This window comes from Leptidea sinapis, chromosome 15, assembly GCF_905404315.1.
Source record: "Leptidea sinapis chromosome 15, ilLepSina1.1, whole genome shotgun sequence".
NCBI classification, from domain to species: Eukaryota; Metazoa; Arthropoda; class Insecta; order Lepidoptera; family Pieridae; genus Leptidea; species Leptidea sinapis.
Window position 1 is genome coordinate 6,136,097 of NC_066279.1, and position 17,763 is coordinate 6,153,859.

A 17,763-nucleotide genomic window follows, 5' to 3' on the forward strand; every position below is an offset into this window, starting at 1 on the left:
TATGTTACTGTAAATATTATTATGTTGTCGTAATTATATATTACATAGATCGCGGACCTTGGTGGTGTCGTGAGTGGTCCTTTTTTATGGAAGAGGAGGACAAATAACCTTATGTGTCACCTAATGTTGAGTGATCACCGCCGCCCACAATCTCTTGCAACACCAGAGGAATCACAGGAGCGTTGCCGGCCTTTAAGGAAGGTGTACGCGCTTTTTTTTGAAGGTACACATGTCGTATCGTCCCGGAAACACCGCACAAGGAAGTTCATTCCACAGCTTTGTAGTACGCGGAAGAAAGCTCCTTGAAAACCGCACTGTGGAAGACCGCCACACATCCAGATGGTGGAGGTGATATCCTAACGTATATATATATCAAAACAACGTTTGCCATATAAATTATCCTTCCTTGAGCTTCAACGAATCTATTACAAAAGATTTCATTGAGATCGGTCGAATAGTTTAGGAGTTATTACGGAACATACAAACATACATTCTCTTTTATATATATATCTATATATTATATATATATATATATATATATATATATATATATCAAAACAACGTTTGCCATATAAATTATATATGTAAACCTTCCTGGAGCTTCAATGAATCTATTACAAAAGATTTCATAGAGATCGGTCGCATATTTTAGGAGTTATTAGGGAACATCCAAACATACATTCTCTTTTATATTTAGATAACAGGTAAAATGTATAAAAAGGCAGAAAACTTCATTATCTTATTTATATTTTAAGTGTTCCGTGCCAGAACTCGGCGAGTCAATTCATAATCATTCACCGGTTATGCTCTCACTGAAAACAGTACTCGATAGCAATGCCAATTTACAGATCCAATTGATAATATTGACACACTCTTACACAAATTATCTTGCCCCAAACTAGGCATAGCCTGTACTATGGCTGCAAGATAACGATATATTTAATACAATACTCTTACTAAAACATACATAAATATAATATAAATACAAATAAACATCCATGATTCGGAAACAAACATTCATATTCATCATATATGATTGCACCTATCGGGATTCGAACCCGGGACCTCTAGCTCAGTAGGCAGAGTCACTAACCACTGGGCTATAGGGGTCGTCATTGTAATTAAATAATTGAAAAAGTTTTAAACCATCCAAGAATCTACTCAAGCATAATCTCTCGAATTATAAATATAAAGCCACTAAGACGTCGTTTTAGTTTAAACGTATTTAAAATACGATTATTAATCGGTTTGATTCATGATTAAGGCTAATTCATATTAATATGTCAAAACATGATTTTGATTGTACGCGTATATAGATATGATTGATGTTGTTCAAACAGAATTATTAATTTATAATTTCCTAATGAGTTGTAATTACGACATCTTAAATAATTATTTTAATTGGTGTCATTCAACTAATATTATAAAAATTATTTTGATTGATCGGCAATGTGTGTTGGATCTAGAAAATACTATACAGGATGTTACAAAAATACTCTTAAAGGGGGTAGAGTCTAAAAGGCATAAAAGGCATGTCTAACATACTAAAAAATATATACTACTACCGCTTCAGAGACAAAAATGGCGCTCTGAGAGAGAAGAATCGGCGCAAGAAACTCTCCCGGCAGTCTAGTATGATTCAAAATAATATGGATGAAACTTGAAATAACCACCATTAAAACGCAGCCCATAAAAGATTAAACTAAATAGTAGACTACCCAGAAAGTTATTTATTATAATTTACTCTGAGAGGTTACGACACGCCATAAGTTAGGATATCATCCCCACCATCTGGATGTGTGGTGGTCCTCCACAGTGCGGTTTTCAAGGAGCTTTCTTCCACGTTATACAAAGCTGTGGAATGAGCTTTCTTGTGCGGTGTTTCTGGGACGATACGACATGGATACCTTCAAAAAAAGCGCGTACACCTTCCTTAAAGGCCGGCAACGCTCCTGTGATTCCTCTGGTGTTGCAGGAGAATGTGGGCGGCGGTTATCACTTCGTGACCCGTACGCTCGCTTGTCCTCCTATTCCATAAAAAAAAACGTTTTAGAAAACCTGAATAAAATTCTAATATTCAAATTACCAACTTCAACTAATTTATAGTAGCGGCTTAAGTTTTTTTTTATAAGAGGGGGCAAACGGGCGAGAGATTCACGTGATAGAGAGTGGTGAGGCAAGGGATGCGTTGCCGGCCTTTAGGTTGGGAGTATGCTCTATTGTTGAAGGTCCCTTAGTCTAAGTCCTCAGTCCTAAGTCGTATCGGTTTGGGAAAACTGCTGTGTTTTGCCTTCGGCCTGTGCTTCATTTCCAGGTCTAATCGTAGGTTACTGTCGCGAAAACAGGTCAAAATGGATCAACGAGTCTCAGTCGGGCAATCAGTAAAATTCACTTTTCCATATGCATAACCTACTAAAAAGACTAGCGGCGTAAGGTCTGGAGCCGAATAGACCTTTTCGCTGTTCAGCAGGAGGTCTGCAAAACCGTTGTGAATATATTTAACGGGCGTTAGTTCATTAACTCCGAGTAAGAGCACATGTTCAGGTTTTTTTATTAATTTATGGCGAATTGAAAAAAAACTTGTCTTTGATTTGTATTGTAATATGTGTTAATGTAAATTTGTCAGACTTTTAATAATGACACCATATTTATTATTCTGTCTCTTTAAGACTCTAATATACAATGCAGTTTGATTTCGTTCTATCGAGATTGCAAACCTTTTCAAATATTATTAAACTAGGCAATAACCACTTATTATGTTCTGTTAAAATAATCTATGAGAGTTCAGTGTCATTGACGCGACAGGTTATTAATAATAAGGCGTGCAGAAGATTTTTATTCACTTACCAAATATTGTTTTCACATCATACATATTTTTATTTAAATTTCTGGTTGATATTCATACAGAACTATTCCAAAGGATTTCTATTGAGATAGCAAACCTTTTCAAATATTATTAAACTAGGCAATAACCAGTTATTATGTTCTGTTAAAATAATCTATGTGAGTTCAGTGTCATTGACGCGACAGGTTATTATTTTTGATGGGGAGTTATTTAACAAGTATAATAATAATAAGGCCTTCATTCACTTACCAATTAAAATAATGTTTTTACTTCATACACATTTTTGTTTAAATTTCTGGTTGACATTCATAGAAAACTATTCGATTTTAAAACGAGTACATGTTATTCAGTAACCAGTTAGTTGGTCAGGTTGTCTTATCTTGGTCTTGGCCTCCCTTTTGTTCCTTTTAATCATATCAGTCGCGAGATTATTTATTAAATGTTAAATATTAAAATGGCATCTCTTACAAGATAAAAAGCTATGATTACAAAATATATGACGCAAATTGTGTTGGATTATTTTCCTTTTTATCTCAGATTGAAATTAATTATTGTTATTAATCTTTACTTACTACTAGAAAAAAAAATGCGTATTTTTTTAATAAAAATATATAAGAAGATTTTATTGTACAAAATTGACAAAGTATTTTTCTTTTTATTATCGAAAATTATAATTATGATTATCTCGGTGTTATATCTATGGTAAAGATAAAAAACTAAATAATTATTCGTTTGTATGAGTTTTGACTCTGGATCTATCAATTGGATTTTAATATTTGTATGTTATATCTAGATATATAGTTATATTACGTTTCTTTATTAGGTTTCACCTTTCTCCTGGTCTTAAATATTAGATTTTGGATGAAGTTAGTCGGGGGTGAAACCGTGTGCTAGCATATTGATTAGATATGTCATATGTATATCTAAGTAGAATGTTCTACAACGATATTGATCCTTACTTCACCTAAGAAAGCCTGCTAAGTCACCCTGAGAGTAAGGCTGCCTTATCACAAAATTTGTTCTACGCTACGTTGCTATCGGAGCATGCTTTTTTTAATATAAGAGGGGGTAAACGGGCAAGAGGCTCACGGGATGGGGAGAGGTGAGGCAACCGCCCATGGACGTTATCCGGCGATCTTGACCAGATCGTCGATCCATCTTGTGGAGTGCCTACCAACACTGCGTCTTCCGGTACGTGGTCGCCATTCGAGGACTTTACTGTCCAAACGGCCATCTGTCCGTTGGGCCATGTGCCCTGCCCACTGCCACTTCAGTCTCTCAACCACTGGGCTATGTCGGTGACTTTGATTCTCCTCATATCTGATTCGATCTCGCGGGGAAACTCCGAGCATAGCCCTCACCATTTATTGGCAAGATACAATGCAATAGTTAACATTTTTCATATGGTAAAAGTTTTTTTAGTAAAGCCAGTGGAAGAATACGAATTTATTTAATGTTTGATATTTTGTTTGTTCGCAGGAGGTCACAGTACATTCTTTGCGCTGTTAAATACATTTGTACACATTGTAATGTACTTCTACTACATGATATCGGCGATGGGACGTAAATACCAAAAGTACATTTGGTGGAAGAAGTATCTCACCGCCTTCCAAATGGTAAGATGTTTAAATTGCATTACATATACATATTAAATAATTATAGGACTAGTTGTAGCTAGTGAAATTACTGGGCAAATGAGACTTAACATCGTATGTCTCAAGGTGACGAGTCCAATTGTAGTGTCGCTCAGAATTTTTGGGTTTTCCAAGAATCCTGAGCGGCACTGCATTTTAATGGGAAGAACGTATCAATTACCATCAGCTGAACGTCCTGCTCGTCTCGTGCCTTATTGTTATAACACATTATATTATACTTTGTGACGTGCCAGAGCAGGTTCGAGACTAGTTCTGCATATTTACATAAAGCACTTAATTAACATTATTAATTTATAAATCAACTTGCATTATGATAATAATTGAACTAATCGAGAGTAAATGTTGTCTCATACAATGTAAAAATAGTTTAAGTTCTTTATTGGCGATCGTGTTATCCGTAAAAGGGCCTTCAGCACAACATGGTAGGCAGGTCTTTAATTATTTCCTTGTAGTTAAACCATATTTTTATCAACAGCCTACCTTAAGTAGTATGTTGTAATATGTGGTAATGTTTCGTAACAGTATCTGATAGTCTTTGTTATTACAAATATATAATATACTAGCTGACGACAGACGATGTTCTGTACCTAATAAGTAAAATACTGTTTTTTTTTTTTATGAAATTGTTAATAATATGTCATAACATCAAAAATTATTTCGTAAAATATACTCCCTGTTGTTATAATGAAACTAGCTGACCCGGCAAACGTTGTTTTGCCATATAAAGTATAATTCACGCGATAGTTTTATAAGTAATATATAGCCTGTACATCATTTTGTTCTATTGTCAATAGTTTTTGCAGCGCACGCAAAAATAGGTTTTCGATTTTACACCTTGTGTTACAAAATAGCAATTTTATTACGGATCCCTAATTTTGAAAAAAAAAAACATAGCCTATAAGCCTTCCTCGATAAATGGACTACCCAACACTGAAAAAATCATTCAAATCGGACCAGTAGTACCAGAGACTAGCGCGTTCAAACAAACAAACAAACACTGCAGCTTTATAGTATTAGTATAGATTGTTTCACAGTAGAACCATCAAACCGTGCGTTAATAAATTCTCTCATAGAAAATATGTCCATACAAACCGAATATTGGAAATAAATATAATTGTGGGTTCCAAATTTAAATAAAAACTATTCTATCTCTCAAGTTGGACTAAACTGCATTCCATGAAGTAATCCCCATTTAAACATGTTCATTAGTTTAGGAGTCCATCGCGGACAAACAACATGACACGTTATTTATATATATTAGGATATTTATGGATTTGCAACGATAAACAGGAATATTCATATATTTTATAATTTTTATTTCCTTTTAGAGTCAAATGCGAAATCAAAGCAATGTCGTGCTTAATAAATAATGCTATTTCAACTTCATGTATTAAGGCATTCTTTGTACGCGAACAAAGTCTCATAAACAAAAACAGTCTAATAACGAAGCAAGTTTAAGTTTTGCTGTCATCTCTGGTCTGGCGCACCTCAGCATCAGCTCGATCCATTTGACCGCGTGCAATGTAGAGCAGCTCGAATTGTGGGGGACCCAGTGCTCTGTGAACGGCTGGATCACTTGGCGTTGCGTAGAGAAGTACGCTTCATTATGTGTCTTCTACCGCATTTATCACGGGGAGTGTTCCGAAGAGCTGTTTAACCTGATTCCTGCCGCCGAATTCCACCTTCGCACGACACGCCACAAGTTAGGATATCATCCTCACCATATGGATGTGTGGCGGTCCTCCACAGTGCGGTTTTTAAGGAGCTTTCTTCCACGTTCTACAAAGCTGTGGAATGAGCTTCCTTGTGCGGTGTTTCAGGGACGGTACGACATGGGTACCTTCAAAAAAAGCGCGTTCACCTTCCTTAAAGGCCGTCAACGCTCCTGTGATTCCTCTGGTGTTGCAAGAGATTGTGGGCGGCGGTGATCACTTAACAACAGGCGACCCGTACGCTCGTTTGTCCTCCTATTCCATAAAAAAAAGTTTAACATGAAAAAAATAACAACTCTCGCTAAACTGAGGTTCTGTGTGCAGGTGCAGTTCGTGTTGATCTTCAGCCACCAGCTGCAAGTGCTGTTCCGACCCTCGTGCCAGTACCCTCGCGTCTTCGTCTACTGGATCGCGATGCACGGCTTCCTCTTCCTGTTCCTCTTCACCGACTTCTACAAGGCGCGCTACAAGAAGGGCGAGAAGATATCCAGAATGAACAACGGCCTGTGCATGGTGAGTAAAAACGCCATCAGTTTCTATAGTATAAATTCGAACACACCTCGTTATCCTCCCGCTTCCCGCACCCTTTCCCCGCGTCCTTCAACATGCCTACCAGTAATGGTCAGAGACCCGCCGCGATTGAAGGTCGAATCAAGCCCGCTAGTTATAGTGCCCATGCATTGTGCCTACCTTTTATTTTCTACTTTAATACTTACATAATTATTAAGACAATTGAATTCAAATTTTCAAATTCAAATAAATTCAAATATTTTTATTCAAAATAGAATGTGACGTCACTTATTGAAAGTCAAAAACTACCACCCATTCCAAAATGAATGCCTCAGACCTGAGAAGAATGGGCGCAACAAACTCAGCGGGCTTTTTTTTTCATCGAATAAATATGTTTACAAAGTAATATTGTACAATTAAACTTATTATTTAATAGCCTGAGGGCGGTCACTCCATTCCCAATCCGTGGTATCATTAAGAAAGTCATTTATGTTATAGTAACCTTTACCACACAAACGTTTTTTAACGATTCTTTTGCATAACGTTATCCTTTTGTTTTGCATAACGTTATCCTTTTGTTTTGAACATTTTCTGGGATCTTGTTGTAAAAGCATATACATCGCCCCACAAAAGACTTACTAACTCGACTTAGCCGAGTAGTAGGCATCATAAGTTTGTGTCTGTTCCTGGTGTTAACATTATGGTTATGACAGTTTCTGGCAAATTACCTATACCTACTTATGTGCCTATGAACATACATTACATGCCTATGAACATACATTACATGAATTAATGATAATTAAAAAAAATCTTTTATTTCAAATAAAACCAAATAAGCATATCGAGAATAGAGTATTGGAAAACCGTTTCAGCGTCAATGCAGAAAGAAATCGCAGTAAAACATCGCTCAATTCAGAACTCGATTTGAAAACCTAATCAATTCATAGCGAAACGGGGAAAAACAAACCTACGCGTTATGGAATTATATCGTCGAAAGTATATGGTAAGGAAATGTCGGGAATAATTTTTTTTTCAGTGCAAGCAGTTCGTCTTAGTCTTAAATGGGTTAGAAATTTTAATGAGGGAATGCCTCGGGTTGCGTTTGAATAAGTGTGGGTTAACTCGATTTGGGATACATCTCGTATTGTTTGCACATTCTCGGAGATTTTGTAGTATTTTAGCGAGTAACCAATCCCTGGCTTGTTTAGTTTTGGCAGCCTTCGTCCGGGGCTGTACTGCCGCCCTTAATTCTACGGCAAAAAGACAGTGTAATGTTAGACATTCCATCTTGGGATCACGGGCGCAGAGCAATGTGATCTCTCGAATTACGTCGTATTTTATTTTGTGATGCATTATGGCTTAATTCATTCATTCCATAATGTGAGTAGATGACGCGTTATATCTGGTAGCTTATGGAAAAAACAAAATTAGCTATTTAATGGCCATGTTTGTAGTATAATTATTATGTTTTTATCAATCGAACAAGGGAAATTCACTACATGATATCAAAGTCCAAGGTTTACAAGAAGTATTTGTTTGGTTTGTTTTTAATTTGGTAACATTATTTAAATTGAGTTTTTCTTAATTTATCCTTATCTGTAACAAGTTAGTGCGTTCACCGCTAAAAAACCTCACATTGCCGTGTCCCTTCTATTCGAGATCACACCTCTGTTTCAGCCTGTATCACAATACTTAACGTTCAGTTCTTTTTTTCTTCTATCTTTTCATTGTCAGAACTCTATGCCTATTCAGACAGAAAACTGTAAAGCGAGCTCTGTTTTTTTTTGACGCTAAGAAGTCAAGCGGGTTAGATGGCATTTCTCCCGTCGTGCTCAGACCGTGTGGCCCTCAGTTGCTGCTGTTGACACGTTATTTCCTGCACTCATACTCAAAAGTTTTTCCCGGACTCATGGACATCAATCCCTGAAAAATCAGGGATCCAGTAGACTAGTACAGGTGGCAAGTCGGATTTATAGGTCTATTGCAATAACCTCCATACACTCCAAAATCATGAAGAGCTTCATTGTTAGCCGCCCCGTGTTGGTAGGTATACCTATAGAGTCATCAGTAGATCGACCACTGTACGACAACGTATGGACGGCGGTCATTTCATCTGAATATAGCGAAAGCCTTCTATAGAGTCCTCTCTTGAGAATTCCTGGACAAAAAACAGAGAACATGTTTCAGTTTCGCTTCTAAAAGACTTAAGTTTGCACGTTAATCATTAAAAGATAAAAACCTGTCTTAGTTGAGCGATTGCCAATTTCGCGTTCATCTGCGAAGTAAAGCCAAATTGGTTTCGAAGAAACCGGGGATCATCAATAGAGCAAGACTTATACAGAAACTTCAAGCTGGCATATATTGGAGTGTTGTTAATAAGGCATAGGTCCTTAGAGGACATTAGCGGATTTTAATCTGTGGTTTAGTGCACACTATAGGTGCGTGCACTGCAGAGGTGTTCGAATCCATTACCTGTGAAGGGCTTGATCACTTAGCGCTACGTAGAGACAAACTTAGTTGTGCGCCTTCTATCGCCTTTATTACGGGGAAAATAAAAATTTTAAATAGATTATATATACACAATGGGAGTTCCGCCAACTCAAGTATTTTTTCGTCGAAATTTTGTAAATGTTTATATACAGTAGATTAATTTTGTAATTTACCAGATAACAATAGCTATGTTCGCATAATTAAAATGCTAATTGTTTTCATGTAAATGTCTTGTATCATCATATGACCTTATTAATAAGACACATGAGTCGAGGCAAAAAAAGGTTCTACTTTGAATTTTATATGAATGGAGTTGCAAGAAATAGCAGTCCATGGATTTACAGTGCCGGGTCCACCCTAGAAGTAGGAGCTGGGGGCAAGTAACTCCGGTGTACGTGGCTAAGATCTTGACTTAGACTTTACTTATCAAAAACTTAGCTAAGTGTATTTTTTTTTTATTAAGCCTTTAGCATAATATTTATATTCGTTTTCATAGTAATTTGACAGCTGAAGTTATGCTGAGCTAAGACAGCAAAATGCAAAAGTAAATTTCGCGTTTTATCACATTCGGCTAAGTTTTAGGTAAGTGATGTCTGAGCAAAATCTAATAACGCTCTATCATATAGATCTCAGCCTGAGACTTGACTCGGGTGGAAGTTTATTTGGCCCCCGTTCGCTGTATTTCGTATACGCGTTGTATTCCGTGCTAAGCATTAAATTTTGTAATATCACAAGTTTTAGGCGAGTATTTAATTCAAAATACAGTTTGCCCTTTGGTTTTGGGTTTAATATCTGACATTATTATCATTGTGGTATAATATATCCCAAACAATAACTATAGCAAGGCCGAATGCCATTCTTTATGAAGAGTGTAGAGTAGGCTAAATTCCGACTGCCGAGATCAAATATTTAATAATAATTTAAGAATAGATTTGAATTCTCTACAAAGCTGATTGTACCAACTTTTTTTTACAAGCATTCAACTATATTTTTTTAACGTACGATAATAATAAGTATTGTTTGTTATCTTATTTTGTCTCGTAAATTTTTGTATGTGTAAATACTTGAATAAGTTTAAAACAAACTATTTAGCGAATTATTCACTACACTTTAAATACCACAAATACAAATAAGTGACTACCACTTACGCGTTATTATACTTCGTAATGGTTTTCTGATATTTCGTCACTGTTTCAAGCATGCGCTGCTATTCTCGTAATTTCAAAATCGTATAGGTTAAGTTCCAATCCAATCCATGTTTTGCTCTAGATTCGTATTCTCCTATAACTTTTACGGCCGTTCCCAATATTCAGTCTTTCTCTTACTTGAGATAAAAATCGTAACTATCGTTGCATTTTCTGTCCTAATAAACTTATCGACGGTAACTCACCTTATCCGTACACGCTGTCTGTCAATGGGACGACGTATAGCTTACCAGCGATAGAAGTTTGTATGGAAATTGCAATTTACGCGTCCCAATGTTAGGCGATAAGAATGACAGTTTTGAAAGAATTGGGACAGCTTCAGATTATTGACAGCGAATTACTAACAGTAGAAGGTAGTAATTTATCTCTATCTGTAGATAGTAAATATACTGTAACTGTACGACCGTAAGTGAATCGAAGCTGCACGTCACTGACATTTGATCTACCAAATCTAAAATACGTCTACTTCCATTAAAAGGGTTATATATGCTCTATTAGGTATATGATGTTTTAAGTTGTCAATCCAACTAAACGTAAAACTTTGCAGAAACTTCTCCCAACAATTGACGTTCGATCTTGTTATTTATCTTGTTCTCAATGAAAAATTTAAAATTTAAAGAAATAAATATTATGACTGTTCATTCTCAGTACATTTATGAAAATTTTATATACGTTCACAAAAATCGTCACCTTTTTGCTCTTAATAGTGATTTTCATTATCATAACACTAGAAATAAAGGATTGCTTGTAACTAATTCTAGTAGGTTTCATAAGATACATAATAGCTTTAAGGGTAAAAGAATACACTTCTATAATACAGTCCAGTATTATCTATAAATAAATTTAAATGTTTTATAAAAAAATGGCTCTGTCGTAAATCCTATTACTGCTGAATATCTAAATGATCGGACAGCCTGGGACTAGATTGTGATTATTTTTAAGCGATAGAAATGATTGTACAATGTTGTATATTTTTATTGAAAAGAGCACAAAAAAAAGATGCTGGGAGAGTTTCTTGCGCCGCTTCTTCTCTCTCAGAGCGCCATTTGTTTCCGAAGCGGTAGTAGTATCTAGTAGTTATTAGAAATTACATCAAAAATAATTCTAAAGGAATCAATTTTGAGAAAATAAATGCCTTTTATGCCTTTTTATGCCTTTTGTTACGAGAATAGGGCTACTGTTTGCGGGGTCATAGGCACGTTGTGATCCCGTTAATTTACTAGAAAATTTTCAGAAAAAAAAATATATTATTTTTTTCAGACTGTGATGGACAACGATTCGCTGAGCGGTAAGAACGGCTACAAACAGGAGGATTCGTCGGTCCCGAGCTCGTATGCATCGTCCGCGGCCGACGCGTTCGTACGGCGACGACCCCTACCCTGAGCCACCGACATATAGCTTTAAAACTACACCACAGAGTTATAATTAATCTTAAGCGATATATCGCGTTTTAAGCTGTCTTTATTTGTTTACTATGTGGCATATTCGGGGAAATAAGTGTGGAATATTAGGGAGATAGTTGTTAATAATGATTTTAATGTAACAAAAGATTGACTATGTCCTGCTAGAGCCTCTAGATTGTTTGATGTGTGAGTTAATAACCTGCTGTTGTCGATATGTTTTTTCAAGAGGTGTCAGAGTCGGAAAGATGCGATACGCAGTCGCTATTGTTTCCCGCCGCCGTTTATTCTCCGGTCTAGTGTCGACTTAATATCTATCTTATCGGCTTGACACTCGGGTCTTGGATGGATCAGTTTAACATTTTAATCAGGTGATTTAGGCGAAGTGAAAGTATTTCTGTTTTTATTCAGTATCGTGTAGCAAAATTAAGTAGAACATGCTAGATAAATCATAGTATCTAACGCGTTATATATTATTAGAATGAGTGAAGATTTTCGTCATATTTTGGAACTGTTATTTATATACACAGAGCCCACATATAAATCATAAAATTTTAATATCGTCATGTTATTATTTCGGGGAAGTGTTTTTGTGACGCCGAATTAACAATATTTTAGTATTAGTTTTTGTAATGCCTGGAAAATGAAATTCAAATCATAGTTTCAAGGTTTTTGCATCTTAACTTTGTATGTTTACTTGTATTATTTATTTATATTTATACTTTCAATGTCGCGATGAAAATAAACGCGTCACAGTTTATAGCTCAATCAGTAGGCTCCTTATCCACCAAAGTGGAGAGGAGAGGAGACAAGAGGAGATAAGCCGCAAAGCCGTCAGGCTATTTCCAACAAAACGGAGAGGAGATGTGAGCTGTGAGAACCCGAAATCAGTCAAGTGATGTGTACGAAAGGCCCACCTACACGCATCTCCACTCTGCCGCGTCGCTTGATCGCTGTACGTGGCTCAAAATTCTGTAAAAAATGTGACATCTCCACTCCTCTCCGCTTGATCCATTTCCACCGAAGCTATTCTAAGCGGAGAGATCTGGAAATAACGAAATCTGATTGGTTGTAAAAATACATCTCTTCTCCTCTCCTCTTTGGTGGATACTGGGCCTTAGGTATTGATATTCATTGCATTTATGTGTATTTCTTTACAAATTAACAAAAAACCAATGAACAATAATTATTGTTTGAACACCGCTTGTTGTAAGCTTTCAATGCACAAAGAGATTTTATATTAAACTTTTAATATTGAATGCCTTATACTTTTAAGTACAAACTAAGTACGATGAATTATTAAATTTTAATCTTGCAAAGTTTCTATTTGCTGTCGATTTAAGAGATAGTGTTTCATGTGTTACTTGTACTGTTCGATCAATGTTGAGATCGCTGGGGTCTTTTATAATTTGTTCTGTACGCAAGTTGTATATTCGCCCGTGGCCGATTGCATACTATACATAATATTTTAGGCTTTTTTTGTAAATATTATTATAATTTCTCTATAACCTCATGCCTAGAACAATGTTACCACAGACTTATCTGGTAATGTATGGTCGGGTCACAGCCGATGTCAGCACACAGTCTGTGCTCAATATAGAATACTGTATAATAATTTGTAATATAATTTAACTTTGATAGTTTGTTTTTTGTAATAATTTAGTTTCTCATAATTATTTAACGTTACAGAGCAGTGTATTCACAATTTAGTATTAGGGAGTGTCGAGTATACCTGAGCTTTTTGCAATAAATTATATGATATTAATATAGATGGGTGATTTCCATTGATTGAGTAGCGATATTAAAATTTTCGAGAGGTTTCTGATCTAATCAGAGGAGTAATTAGTAATTTTTTTAGGAACTTTGTTATATTTACCAAGTACAGTCATTAATGGGTTAGGTTCAAGTATCTAGGATAATGTAGGTAAATGGTAATATATTTCAAAAGTAACAAATAGATATTGTTGTTCATCCTCCTTATAACCCAGGACACTACTTAAAACCTTTATATTCGCAATACAAACAATTCATCAGTTGAGGTGAGCGGCCGCCGAGTACCTACTGAATGCTCATTGGACAGTTAATGATCACAACATAACGCTATTGGATAATGTACAATTAAATAAGATCTGTGTTCGTAATGTGGTATTTTATTGCTATGGGTTATTGTGGGAAGAAGAAGAAAGAAATTCAGGATCCTTTACGAAAGATGAGCAAACAGACCAAGTATAAAACTAAATTATAATAAGTATGTGTCTGAATAAAGGCTATTATAATCATTATGGGTTCTAAGGTCGATGCTGTTGTTAATACGTAATACTTAATGCATGGTTACTAAGATCCGTATTCCAGAAGGTGCCTCAATTAGTGATCTGTGATCAGATGTGTCATAGAATAATAACGGGGGATAAATGGAACAGAATCACGGAACAATTGATCACGGATTACATATTGGGACGCAGTCTGTGTCATGAACATAAACTAGAACAGATTAGGCTATTGTGAAATTGTTATTAAAACCTGATAAGAGCAAGTCGAACTCGCATACAGGGTTCCGTGTCATCGACCAAGATGAAACACAATGTACTTTTTTAATACTTATATTTTTCTAAATTTTAATGGCAGCCATTTTAGAGTTCGCCGCCATTTTGAAGTTCGCCGCCATCTTGTTATGATTTGTTGTTAAAGCGGCAACAGTAATACATATTCTGTTAAAACTTCAGCTGTCTACCAGTCCGCTGCCAGCACAGTCTAAGTACTATTACTTAGTTGTTCTTGCATTTCGGGAAAAGGAACACCAAATAGGTGACTTTTCAGATATATGGGGCCATAGTTGAACTTATCCTAAAATGTTTCAAATTGTCCATTCAAATATATTTTGTGTTTATTGTGTGTTATATAAAAAATATTTAAAACAGCTCAAAAGCATGTTTGAAATTTAATAAAAAAAATCTGTTTTCATTAAAAAAATCTAACAATTACAATATCTACTTATATTGTGCTGGCTTGGCCCAAGATCAAAGAAGTATTATATGTTTAACAATCGTTTTGTTAATTATTCGGAATTGAAGCTAAAACGAAAATATGAAGTACATATAGAATATAATCTATACTTGTGTAAAAAGCTGCGGGTATGCAAGGTACTGACGTCCTACCGTCGTGGCCGGCCGAATGGCTGCGAGTGTGATTAATGTATTTTAAGGTGCGTACAGACTGGTGAAACGTTACATGAAATGTATAATTCTATTTTTCATTGCATGTTCGCTGCAAGCGTGGACACATTATAGCGCACTATGAATGTCCTGTGTACGTCTGTTTCCTCCATTCAGTAGCCAACGCGCCATACTTTGAGAAATTGCTACAGAGTGTGTTACCTTTCATGATACATATATTGCCGCGTGTACGGTGAATTCTTTCATTGCATGATACATTTCATGTTACGTTGCACCAATGTGTACGCACGATTATGTACACAGTACCAGAAGCACGCTGTGACAGACATCTCCCCGACGTTGTCACAGCTGGTCACAATTGTGACACCTAGTGTGATTTCACATATTTCTCAATTTAACATATATAAATTTATGTTTAAACAGCAGTGTTCCGAAATTATTTTCATTTCCATTTGAATTATTTTTCAATAAAATGAATATTACATTTAGTTTAAATTTAGTGTTGTAATACTAATTTATAAAATATTATATTTCGAAAAAATGTCATGTCACAAAATATGTCACGCCTCCCCGCCCCTTGTCTCACTTCGTCGAATTATAATGTTTTGAACACTACTAGCATTAAAATGCTATTTACTTGACTTGGTGCTAATTCATTTAATAGGTATATATACTCTTATTGAATAAAACACACTCGCAGCTATTCTACAACTTTGTACCTATAGAGATGATAGCTTTTGAAAATTGTTTTATCAATATAACACCGTCGTTGAACCTATAAATATTTTGTATGGACTGTTTCAACAAAACCGTTATTGAAAATTAAATAAAGGAAAGACTGATGAACCATACGGAAGTGCCGTTTTAAACTTTTTGGGCAGTTTGTGAATTTCCCCAACACCAAAGGTTAAAACATAAAACCGCTGGCAAAAGTTTTCGAAAGCTATCATTTGTAAGTGGGCGGGGCGAGGGGCGTTACTTTGTCACGCTTTAAATGTTGTCACGTGGCCGCGGGGTGTCCCTCATCTGTCTGCGGGAACACATTTTGCGACCTATTTATTATTTTAATAAAGTATTTTACGAATTTGTGTCTTACATTTAAAAACCCTAACTGACTACAAAAACTGCTGTGCGGTTATAGGATTTGAAACTTACCTGGACGATGGAATAATATCATCAATTTAATAAAATATACAATGCATAACATTATGATTTTTTTTTTATTTGGGAAACTTACAGCCATTATTACAAAATTTACACAATAAATGCTAATTACAAGCATATAACGTTATATAGATCACATCTAGAAAAATATAATGTTAAAAGTCATTATTTTTTCAAAACAGATTCCTTTAGAATTCTATTTAATCACAATCAACTCACTTTCACCTCTTTAGAAACAAATACCGCACTGAGAAAGAAGAAACGACATAACTGTGTCTTTCTATTTTGTGTTCATATATATATATATTATTTAAAGTTTAAATATTTAAATTTTAAACCAATAAGTGTGTTTTATTCCATAGTTTTTTTTTTAGAAAATAAGGGACAGACGAGCAGGACTTACAGTTGATGGTAATTGATACGCCCTTCCCATTACAATGCAGTGCCGCTCAGGATTCTTGACAAACTCAAAAATTCTGAGTGGCACTACAACTGCACTCGTCACCTTGAGGCATAAGATGTTAATTCTCATTTGTCCAGTAATTGCACTAGCTCTGGCGCCCTTCAGACCGAAACACAATAATGCTTATACATTACTGCTTCACGGCAGAAATAGGCGCCGTTGTGTTTACCATAATCTAGCCGGCATCCTGTGCAAAGCAGCCTTCCACTGCTGTTCTGATGGCAATTGATACGCCCTGCAAATTACAATGCAGTGCGGCTCAGTAGTTCTTGAAAAACCCCATAATTCTGAGAGACATAAGATATTAAGTCTCATTTGCCCAGTAATTTCACTAGCTACGGCTATTCCTCTAACTATTTAAAACGTATCGTAAAAGGTGCCTCCCACTGGTAAAATTCAAATAATCTTATTCAAAATAGGAGTCAAATTCACTCATTGAACTTAAAAACTGCAATTACGTCACAACGTTCCAAAACGCTCCGTGCGAAAAACATGTTTGTTCCTATGGTGGTAAGTGTACCGTGATTGATCTTTAATAAAGATCTTTAATAATGAAGGACGACTTACGAGCTATACATACGGGTCACCTGACGCCAAGTGATCACCGCGGCCACACCAGAGGAATTACAGGAGCGTTGCCGACCGTTTAAAGCGTCGAATAAATGGATTGTGTTTATGAACAATTTTATATATATGTTATTAATTATTGTTATTGCTTCTCAATATGTTATTGATAATGTTCTATATGTTCATAAGCACATTTAGGAATTTGCTAGAAACTGTGACAATCATAATGTTAACACGAGGAACAAACATAAACTTGTTATGCCTTCTACTTGGTAAAGTCGAGTTTGTAAGTCTTTTATTGAGCGATGTATATGCTTATACAATATGATCCTAGAAAATGTACAAAACAAGTGTGTTACTAAATTTAAAAGAATTGTTAAAAACTTTTGTTCGGGAAAGGTTAATAGTAACCTTAATAATGGCCAAATTTGTAGAAAAAAGAAAATCCTGTTTCACCGGGACAACGCACAGTCTCATACCTGAGCGGTTGCCATGGCGAAAATCAAGGAGACAATGTTGAAAAATTTTAAAAACCTTCATAAAAAATGTTTTGAATCTTTGAAAGGTCGGTCGCTTTTC

General features: G+C 35.7%; 1 protein-coding gene across 2 annotated transcripts in view; it reads left to right on the forward strand.

The window, feature by feature from the left end:
- LOC126968228 (elongation of very long chain fatty acids protein AAEL008004-like) overlaps positions 1 to 16,074 on the forward strand; it is a 96,369-nt gene extending 80,295 nt beyond the window's left edge. For both annotated transcript variants that reach the window (XM_050813100.1, XM_050813101.1), the window contains 3 exons: positions 4,325 to 4,461; positions 6,537 to 6,725; positions 11,678 to 16,074. In XM_050813100.1, coding sequence (XP_050669057.1) covers positions 4,325 to 4,461; positions 6,537 to 6,725; positions 11,678 to 11,800 — 449 coding nt within the window. In that variant the 3' untranslated portion in view covers positions 11,801 to 16,074. The remainder of the gene's footprint in view (positions 1 to 4,324; positions 4,462 to 6,536; positions 6,726 to 11,677) is intronic.
- The last annotated feature ends 1,689 nt before the right edge of the window (positions 16,075 to 17,763 follow it).